Source organism: Rhipicephalus microplus, chromosome 2 (genome assembly GCF_043290135.1).
Source record: "Rhipicephalus microplus isolate Deutch F79 chromosome 2, USDA_Rmic, whole genome shotgun sequence".
Taxonomy (NCBI): Eukaryota; Metazoa; Arthropoda; class Arachnida; order Ixodida; family Ixodidae; genus Rhipicephalus; species Rhipicephalus microplus.
The window spans coordinates 63,620,845-63,632,364 of record NC_134701.1 but is presented as its reverse complement, the minus strand read 5'-3'; the positions used below and the strand labels follow the sequence as shown (position 1 = coordinate 63,632,364).

General features: G+C 42.8%; 1 protein-coding gene across 1 annotated transcript in view; it reads right to left on the bottom strand.

Annotated features, from left to right (window-relative positions):
• Positions 1-10,765: 10,765 nt before the first annotated feature.
• The window catches only part of LOC119170869 (arginine kinase-like), a 124,742-nt gene continuing 123,987 nt past the window's right edge, over positions 10,766-11,520 (bottom strand). Inside the window, exon 5 of the mRNA XM_075886513.1 lies at positions 10,766-10,993. Within this exon, the coding sequence (XP_075742628.1) occupies positions 10,848-10,993 (146 nt within the window). The 3' untranslated portion in view covers positions 10,766-10,847. The remainder of the gene's footprint in view (positions 10,994-11,520) is intronic.

Genomic DNA, 11,520 nt, shown 5'->3' with positions numbered 1-11,520 from the left:
CATGCTCAGCTTTTCAAAAAGTGCTGTTGTGATATACTCAGGCGTAGGCAAAACAGGCCAAACAGGACCATCATGAGATGATATTGCTAGTGCATCTGCATGTTCATAGAGAGCTAAACCTGTAGGCCTTGAACTCACACTAGTCGAAGAAGTCGCACATGTCTAGGAATGAGCGTGTAGAATATCTAAGCTGCGCAAAACATGAGGTGTGCTTAAGGCACAACAGGCAGAGAGAGGCAGCCTGTTATAACAATCACCGTGGATAAATCCTGGGGCAATTTACGCAATGCTTGGACTGTTGGCCGCAGCTATGCTTGGTGAATAGAGGTGAAGTCGCGAACTCAAATTGTGAAAACCCTATCTGAGAAAATGGTACGATTTCTAGACCTGCCTCCTCTCACGCGCTATCACAATGCTCTTCAAAAAAATGTTTTTCGAAAAAAAAAACCTTTAGATATCGATTTGGTACACCTTTAGTGTTCTTGAGATATATATCGCCAAATGTAATCCTAATTGCTTTCACAGTATTGAGTACAAGTACTTTTCAAAGGGGAGCTTTGCAGGGGTCCATAAGAAGTATTTCAGGGAAAAGAGCTTGGGGGCACCTCAGTGGCGTACCAACTTTTTCCAAACCTACCTCGCTCATAAACCATATATATATATATATATATATATATATATATATATATATATATATATATATATATATATATATATATATATATATATATATATATATATATATATATATATATATATATATATATATATAACAAAGGGACAGTCAGTTTTCCAGCAGATATATACGTATATGCATGTCATGCGTGCATTAGTATTACACGCGACGTTTTTATCAATTATCTTGCAACATTCCACATGATTAATGTTCATGCTGGACTCCCAACAACAGAAATATAATGTATCGTGCAATGACTCTTTTTAATGACTAAAAGCAGCTCGCCAAGAACGGAGTTTTGGAATGCGAAGCAATTCTTTGATCGTTTCTATATTTTTATCTACCTATCTGGCTCAATACGTAGTTTCCTCGTCACCTTAGCATAAAATAAAATCGGCACGAGGGTATGATAACTTGTGTCTGATTTCTTGAAAATACTGGGAAAATCATGTGAACGTCATGAAATGTAAGAGTTCGGCTACATGGGCACGTAGGCTCGAGTGGTGGTGTGGTGCTGTGGTAGGAGCAAGGGGAGTAAGCACATGGCGCGTGTTGCCTTTGGAAAGAGCTTAGAAAATGTCGAGAAACGCCAGCAGGCACATAGGGCGTGTACATATTGAATCGTGGAGATCACTGCTGGCGATGGTAGCAATACTTAGCGATGTGTTCTGGTAGTCTGCAGTTGTAGCAAATACGGCTGTCGCGTCCTGTCGTCCCTGGCGAGGTAGACCTTGTTGGTTGATAAAAGCCGGGGGACTGCGGCTGAGGAGTAAATCGCCATGTCGCAGCTTGCATGTATTCCTGTTTGTAGAGCGGTCGTTCACTCCTTCGTTCGAACCAATCGGTGCAATCCGGGCGAGTCTCGAAGTAGCTCTGACACATCCGAGGTACCGGTGGTTCATGGGGACGCTGGTCGAATGTACGGTGATGGCAGACACTGGCTGTATCCGGAACTTGTAGTTGAGCAAGCTCTTCCTTAAACACTCACCTTATCACCGAAGAGATGTCGTCCTGGAATGGAAGGTTTACACTTGCAGTCGTGAACACATTGTCAGGACGTCCGAATTTAGGTAAGATTCTCCTCCTTCGGTATGCCCGTACACTCGCGCATATTCGTTGCGATATTTTAGCATGGCGCCGCCTTCGCTGAAAATTAACAGCACCAAGACTTTATGTTTTTCACATCAATGACAGTACACAAGAAACCCTACCCACTGTCATTTTTGATTATCATGTGAATAGTGCAGTTGATTAATATTCCTTTCTTGGTGTTACTCGATATTAAAGCTTAAAATTTACAAACACATCGCCCATCTGAAGTGAAAACTTGCTCCTGGTAATAAAATTTTAAGAAAACGAGGTAGTATTTCAGCAAATCTACACTAATAACTATGTGTTATTCTTTCACTCACAGCCACCTCAACTACTGCATCACGTCCTGGGGTACCGCAGATCCAACACATATAGCACCACTGTGATATTTACAAAATTATGCCATTCGTATATAAACGTTCAGCTCATTCAGCTGCTGCGTGTCCGATATACTTCTTAATAACAGAATATTTCCACTGGACAGCCTTCTTAAGTACGATTTATGAATAATGCTATTTAAAATTATCAATAATCCTCTTCCAGTGAACATCTTTTCAGAAGCGGTTCTAGTCTACACCAACCGAACAACATTCGCAGCTAACAACACACTATTACTGCCAGCAGTCGATACTAATTATGGAAAACATTCTGGTTGTTTCACGTCGTTATCGATCTGGAACAGTCTTCCTCTTATTGTTAGGCAGGGTTCATCATTAGCTCTTTTTAAAAACACATTATTCACTTTTCATTGTATACATTTGAGCTATAAGATGTGTAATATCATCTACACCTGTCCATATTCACGTACTCCTAATTGTGCCACAGCTACTTATTTTTTCTTGCTGTTTTCGTTCCTGTGTTCAATTACTCAATATTTTTTGGGTTTTTTATATATTTTTATTGCCCTAGGCAGTGTTTTGTTGTACCTATGATTGTTATAATTTCGCAATCTTTGTCCTGTATAGCATTTATTCGTATAACTTACTCTGAGTTGTTGACACTGTTGCATTTGTGCATATTCAACATGTTTTCTGACAGGAGGGTCCCCTTCAGCCGAGTGCTCTGGGACCTCCTTCTGTACACTTATGGAAGCATGTATATTTTGTATGAAAGTAAATAAGCTGAAACAGAATCCGAAACGTTCTGTGAGCCGGGAGCGACAAACATAATCTTGCTTGTCGTAAGACTCCACCGGGTTCCGACGAGTGTTGAGGATCCATCGCCTTGGTGACGTGTATCCGTACGTTTTGGTGTTCAATATTTCTTTCTTACAGTCTACCTAATAATTGAACTCCGCAAAGTTGTCGTTCCTCACCATGTTGTTCAAAGAAAACTTAGGGTTGCTCGTATAGGCTACCTTAATTAACCGAGCCTTAAGTATGGATAAAGTTCCGCCATATGTACGCCGTAGATTATTCAAACGCAATAAGGGTGGACAAATGAATATGTTTGATTTAAGCCGCAATAATAGGTTTAGGTCACGTTTGTGAATACGGTGGTAATCATTGAGGTGCCTGAGCGAGCAGCAGTAATAATGCTGCGTGACTTCACTTCTGGCCTTGTAAGTAAGACTTATCCAAGTAATTTAGCACCGATATTCGCTAGACGGGACAAGACGAAAAAGTACACACAGGTGATGACTTTCCACAAATGACTTATTTGAATTAGGATGATGCCTAATTACAAATTCAATACATTCAAGCGTGCGCAGGTACAGTGAGGAAAACAAGTTCTATGCTTGTCAGAGATAGTGACCGGGTACTAACAATGGTCACCCAGCCGATGAACAGTTGCTGATTACACCATTACTCTAGTCGTTTCGTCAATGTGCCTTCACTGTAAAATCAGCCACTATTCACCGCCTGGGGGATCATTATGTAGCACCCGGTCACTGTCTCTGACACAAAAAAAAGCACTTATTTTTCTGTCTGAAACTGTATCTGCGCGTGGTTCAGTGTTAGTTCATGGTGTAAATATGTGTGACCCTCAAATGAATCATTTGTTGAAAGTTAGCGTCTTTGTGCGTTTCTTCGTCTCGTACCATCTAGAGAATATCTGCGCTAAACCGCTATAGAACTGCTGGAAGGTTTTATTACTGAGGTTAGAAGATGACACGTTACGGGAAAGATTAACTGATGACCGACTACTGTGATTGCCACTACGATTGTGAACGGTGCTTTTTTTGCCCTTTATGTTACTCAGTTTTCTTGGTAATAGTTAGCTCACTAAAGGCTTCTGTTTCCATAACACGATTGCTGATTTCCTGATTGTGGTTTTACCACGTGGCAAAACAATAGTTTTCAGACAGTTACGAGCTACACACGTTCTTTAGTTCGAGCAAACATTATTAAAAATAGGCAGATCCAACGTAACCTGGCAATCGATGTTATGCGAAGCGTGTGGGGAGAAAGTGACCTTGTACTAATTTTTTCGTTGAGGGAAACCTTACGAAATAACGTTACAATGTCCTGTCCCAAGTGCGTACATCAACCACTTAGTGCATTCTTCAACCTTCCCCTTCTCCCACCGTCTGCTTCCTTCATTCCTTCCTAGTGCATACTTTTACTTTATTATGTTGCTTGTGAAATTAAAATTGTGGATTACTACAATGTAATCAACAAGTTACAAGTGGCTTGTGTCTGTGAAGCTTTGACATACGGCTTGATTCTGTGTAATGAGCACCATGTAATAATGCGAGTGAAATGTTTTTGAACTTGCTCTAATAACGCGCAATAATATACGCGCAGTGTGCCTTGTGTAATTAGTAGCCGGCTATGAGCCACCGAGTCACTACGGTAATCGCATGCCCGGACCCCCGATTGCTTTTACAATGAAATAATAATGCGATATAGCATGTATTAACGCTATAACTTTAAAGAGTCTGTCTCGCAAAATTTTCGTTGTGAGCGTCGTTGGTTGCTAAAGAAAAATCATCATCATGGGCGTGACCGAAAACGGGAGAACGATGTAAACATTATAACAATAAAAATTATGAAAGAGTGAGAACCGAACCAAGGTTCTTGGGGTCCGAGTGGGGATCGAACCCGGCCGCTTGCGTCGCAAGCGTATGTTCTATCACACGGCAATGCATCTGCTTGTAAATACAGCAAGGACTTCTTCGGCTTTGAAATGCAGTGAAAATAGCTTTCATGCTTTACAAGCACATGCGTCTCGTATACATGCTTCACAATAGAACATAAAATATTGCAATAAGAATGTGTGGTACAAGCGCCCGTTGCCTGCGGGTGTCGTGATTATCATAATGACTAAGTGGTTTAGAACTGGTCACTCACTGCAAAAGGCATACTGCGCCTACTCCCTTAAGACCATGTAGTGGGTGCATAGCAAGTTTGAAAAGGTTTCATGGGGTTTGAAGTACGCACTAAGAACTGGCTATCGCTATCGCGTTCAAATTCTAAAGGCGAAGCTTTGGGGGCTTCTAATTTTGTGAAGTCTCCATACAAGATGCGTGTGTTTGCAAAGCATCAGTCAATTTCACTGCATTTCCAAGCAGACCCGAGGCAGTGTAGCGTTGCACTTACTCACTACGCAGACAACCTGGCTTCAATCCTCACCAGGACCCGGAAATCTTTTAGGGGCGAAGATCCCTAAGCCGTGGGTCAGTCAATCTCTTGCATGAACGTAATCGCCCATAGCTTCACCTTTACAAACGGCCCACTACTTCGTCCTTGCAAACTTCCCCCTACGCCCCATCAACAATCCACCACTTCACTAACCATAAATCAATTATAATAAAGAAAAAACTGGGCAACGTATAACTATCACTTATGAACAATACACTTTTTTTGTATAAATGTGTATGTCACGTCTTTGATGATGTAGTGAGCGATATTCGCGGATGGTTCACGGTTTAACGATAACACCCTTTAGCGCTTCGCCCCACTCATCATCATTCACTCCGTGTATATGCTGCGACTTTTTTTACTAAATTTATTTGCAGCTTTTTTATTTTTTGGTTATGGACAAGGTGGTGATTTTTTGCTCACAACTAATGACGTCCATTCCGACACCAACACCACATTTTCTGCAAAATGAGCACCTTTGCGCTAACGCATATAACACTCGGCCTCTGCATAGCCATATTCTTGACATTAAGAAGAGTGTAAACTTAAGGGTTAGGTTTCTTTGTTTGGACCAATAATAATAAAAATTAACAGACAATAATGCCAGGGAAATTATGGAGGTTCTTATTAGAAGTAATTGCAATGCAAAGTGAAGAACGGAAAGTGTAACAAAAGGTAACTTGCCATGGTCTGGGACCGAACCTGCGACCATCAAATAATGCGTTCGATGTTCAACCACTGAATTAGGATAGCGCTCATCCTTCATAGCGTCTACTTCATGGGTATATATGTGCATTTAAACGCGGGAGCTTCGGTCAGCGCTCCTGATGCCACTGCAACGAGTGTGGAACACTCTCGTTGCTTGTTGTGGTGTCACGTAGTACGTGAACTTATTGCGAGATTGCAGCAAACGACTACTGCAAGTCTGCCAGAACAAAACACTCACTGTGAATGAAAGAAAGTAAATTTAAGGGCTCGTTCTCTTTGTAGACTCACCTAGGGAACGTTACTCTTTGAGTACTTCCCCAGCTAAGCCAAAACAAAGACTTTGATTTTCTTATTTCATAAGATTTTAACACACAATCCTCTGCTACCATCCAGGGGCAAAGCTTCTCTTGCTCGGGGCAAGTTGTTCGGCGCGCCGTAGCCAGCCGCTGAAGAAGCTGGTGACGATGAAGAGCAAACAAATCCTCTACCATCAGTATAGTGTACAGTAATGGGGCAGTGTGCCGTCTTCACAACAGACCAATGGAACGACGGTGAGCACTTTTGCGATGACGCCACCAGAAGGGCGCCACCATCGAACGGTGTGCCCAACGTGCGTAATTCGAGTTGGCATTGCCGACCATTGTGCAGCTTTTAAGTAAAATAATCACGTAGCCCGATTGCATATTTAGCATATGGATGCATTAATGAGATAAATAATGCTGCTTCTGCGTAGTAAAGCTCGCACACTTCATATCGTAAAACAGGGACCCAGATTGTCTATTTGCTTACCGTTTTGATTTCAAAACACACAAACAAAAGATATCACAATTGATTTGATTCTTATGCACCTCTGTCAAGCTATCACACAAACATGAAGTCACGTGATAAAACAAACGAAGATGCCCTGAAAGATAACGCTATCTTAGGGTGAGTTCCACGACCACAACCATGAGTCAGGAGATTGAGCAGTCGTGATCTTAAAAAAATAACGCTCAATGACGTACATAATAAATTGTTTACACATCTTGTTAATAATTTTATTACGTTTTAAAACCAGCGCGGCAGCTACAACAACCAATATCAGACGCTTAGTATCTCAGCTTCTCGTAAATTGCTTCAGAGGTAGCCAGCAGGTGGCGGCACAGTATTACAATGTGCTGCTACAGTGTTGGCTGCCATTGCAAAAAAAAGCCATGCTTTTGGCGCCACACGGCAGACTGCCCCGTTCCAGTACATCATAGCACCACGGCACAGCACTTCCAAAATAACCACTATACGTCATGACAATGACGATGACGTTGATGAAGATGATGATCATGAACAACATGCTTGTGCAATATATGACGTCTCGGTATGCTCGACATGAATTTTGTATGACTAGAAGAAATCAACAACCACTACAACTCGTCTCTGCCAACTTCAGGCTACATGCGATACCACAAAGCAATGATAAGGAAGGCAAAACGAAATTCACTACTGAGCACAACACACCACTTATACCAATAAACATTATAAAACGAGATTCACTACTGAGCACAACACACCACTTATACCAATAAACATTATATATATATTTGACTATAAACCACTCGACACAACCCCTATTTACAGATTTTTCATCGCAAGCTTGCACCTTCCCCTTCCTACCACTCTGCCATGGTGATGTACAGGTTAAGGTAATCGACTGCTGACCCGCAGGTGAAAGGATGGAATCGCGGCTGCGGCGGCTGCATTTTAGATGGAGACGTTTATGAGGTAGGGCCTTGTTCTCAGATTCGGGTGCACGTTCGAAAACCCGAGGTGGTCGAAATGTGTGGAGCCTTCCACTACAGCGTCTCTCATAATCATATGGTGGTTTTGGGACGTTATTTCCCACATCAATCATCAAATCCCCTTCCTACTGTTTTTCAAATGCGGAGCATTTCTTAGTCGCATAACGTGGCACTTCGATGCTGGCGGTGGCGCCGTCCACATCCTCACTGTTCATGCTCGCGTCACGTTCCGCATGCTCACGTCTCGTTCCGGCCCAGAAACACATCCGCAAAACTGTCAATACCCTTCATCTCTCTCGCCTCGCAAGGTCGACGCAGGCAGTGTTCGCTTCTAAAAAATGCTCCACCTTCTCAAAGAGAATTGTAAGGAAACGCGAATGTATTTATTGTGCCGAAGGAGAGTACCATTGCCGTCAGACATTCGCCTTTACAGACTTCTGGCATCGCCTTCAGAGGCACCCAGCCAGCGAACGGTCGAGAGTGAGGCGTTAGTGGACAGGAGAGTGGGGCGCAGGGAGGAGAGAAAGCGATCGGCGAGAGGACCGCGAAGCACTGCACCTACCCTCTGAGCCTCTCCTACACTTTCTTGCACAACATGCTCTGGTTGCTGAGAGCGAGGATAAACTCGTGAGCCCACAGCTGTTATGGGAGAGGGAGTGAGAGCGAAGAAATAAGACGTGCCAGCGCGTGGACAACACCGGAAGCCTGACATAGCTCGAGTAAATTGATTCGCATTTAAACATGACTTGCTCGCGCGGCACATCAATCGCTGGCCGACCCGTATATGTAGGCATCGCGCGTTCGGAATTCAGTCAAGGGCGTCTTTGCTTTCGCTTAACATTGAAGGCGACCATTCTTCTTTATAGAATAAATGATAATAATAACGAAACAAGAATTAGACATTCCCAAACCATACCTAATTGCGCAACATTCACGCGATACCCCAGATCTCTTCAACGGATTCGATTGATAGCCACTTTGTGATGATGTGAGCGGCATATTTTTTTAAATGTACACCACTTCACTCGTTATTCCATTATGGATGATTGATGATCCGGGATCTAACGTCCGAAAATTCCCATATGAATATAAAGAAATTACCATATGAAATTTGAGCACACGGGCCTACAGCATTTGGGTCTCCATCAAAAATGTAGCCTTCACACCCGGGATTCAATCCCGCCACCTATTAGTCAGCAGCCGAGTACCTTAGCACTAAACCAGCATGACCGGGCCATTTTATGCTTTTGCAGTAAATATCACGGATGATATAAGGGCTGTGTTCTAATTCTTAGACAGCACGTAGACTGTCTACGCAGACGGCTTAGAAGACAGCACCAAGCCCATGCTGCCCGAGAATAGGAACACTTCTGGAGGGCTTTTACGCGACGATGCGACACCTCGCGTTGAGAAGAAAAAGCCAAAATAAACAAACGTAACATTCGTATTTTCTGACCTATTTGGTGTTGAAATTTAAAAAAAAACAAATAAACGTTACCCACGTTGAGCGTCTGGGAAAGCGTCTGCTTGTCTGCAGACGCCCATTCCGGCGAAACTTAATCTGAGTGATTCGCTGAGCTGCCATCTTGTTTAGACAGCAAAGTAGCCTGCATCGTAGTTGTCTACAATGCGGTCTTCTCGAAGCTGTTTATTTTACCGGCTACGTGAGAATTCGAATGAGACAAGATTGGCGCCGTTCATTTACCTGTCTATTTAGCCGTCTTCGGTGAGTATTGGAACACACCCAAGGTGACGCCGAATTATCGCACTGCTCTGCCCACTCATCATCAATGAATTCGTGGGTATGCCATAGTTCTTTTACTGCTACTTTGCTTCGAAACGTGTTTTAAAAGTATTGGAAAATTATTTATTCTCATTCGCACTGAGACTCTACTTTTCTCATTCGATTCGCACCTTAAAATTCGCTATTCCAACTTTCGAAGGACCAAATAATAAACGAAGAAAAATAGTTTTTATCGACCTTGAGTTGTGTAACCCGCAATGTTGCTGTTGCAAAAATATCGCAGGAAAATAACGTCAACTAGGGCTGTGTTCCGATTCTTAGACAGCACGTAGACAGTCTACGCAGACTGCTTAAAAGACAGCACCGAGTCCATGCTATCCAAGAATTGGAACACTTCTGGTTGGCTTTCACGCGACAATGCGCCACCTCGCGTCTAGACGAAAAATCTAAAATAAACAAACGTAACAGCTGTATTTTCTGGCTTATACGTGTTAAAATAAAAAAAAAATAAACGTTACTCACATCGAGCGTCTGGGAAAGCGTCTATTTGTGTACAGACGACCATTCCGGCAAGATTTGTTTCGTCTGAGCGATTCGCTAAGCCACCATAATGTTTAGACAGCAAAGTATTCTGCATCGTATTTTTCTACGAGGCGGTATTCTTGGAGCTTTCTATTTTGCCGGCTACGTGGGATTAAAGTGGGATTTTAGATGGCCACTGTCCATTTAGCTGTCTATTCAACCGTCTACGGTGATAATTGTAACACAGCCTATATGAAGGAAGGCTACAAAGCACCCACTAAACGGGCAGTACATTTTGCTAAAATGAGGAGGTCAACGCGTACACTGAGCGGGCAAGCATTAGCGGAGCGGACAGTGGCAGGAAACTTTATGCTTAAGCTGTCTGATGGAGTGCTGGAAAAGCGGACACCTCCCGGTGTTTGACGACAATATCTGCTCGGCACGGCTGCTGTCGCGGTCCTAAATCACACTCAGGAAGCGTACGCGGAATTTTCATTTCAGGAGGAAGTGGGATGGAACAACTTGATATTAGGTAGAGTTCAGGCAGGCAAATGATTATTTTGAGCTTTGTATGTTATGGCACAGAAAAGTTCGGAGAGGGAGGATGGTGTGCCAACGTCACTGCTCACACTTCATATAAAGCCAGAAGAACTGTTCACTCAACAGATGCTGGGAAAGGCAAGAGCTTTATTTCATGGCAAAACTAAATTACAGCCGTGTACTTCCAGAACAAAAATTTAGCTTCGAATTCACTCCATGGTCTTTTCAAGTCTGATGAGTTCGAGGATGCCATCCTGCATTTCCTTGACGGCCTCGTACTCGGTGAGTCCCAATCGGCGCTTGTTGGAAATGTCGTACACCCCACCCTCGCTCTCTGTGTGCTCACCTCTGGTGCCTGCGTTGTTAGCGGTCATTAGGATGCACGTAATGGCAACGCGCAGTTGTGAAGTCTACATTGTCTCGCATTGAAACGTTTACCGATTTTGCAAGTATGCTGTTTATAATACAATGAGCGCTCAGAAAAAGCATGTGTGAGTAAGTATTCATGGTTGTACAAGCAATACAACTTTCGGAGTTCGGGCACATAGCTGGCGTAAACGGCGCAGTTTGGCTCTTTTAAGTAAAGTGTTAAACTCAGCGTGTTATGTAAAACAAATACCAATCCCTATTGATGTGAAGTCATTCCTTTTGTTACAGGCAGTAGGTTAATTTAATAAATTAGGACTTGAAAAAAAGACCATTAACCGTCTCTCTTAACGAATTATATATGGCAAGCGGTTTTCCGCTTGTCATATATAATACGTTAAGACTAAATGAAAGAAGTTGTTTATACTTGGCAGGAACGAAGAGCATGTAGTGAGCAACTGTGACCAAAATTAAACTTTTACAGCCTGATTACAAATGTTGTCGAAAATACCAAAG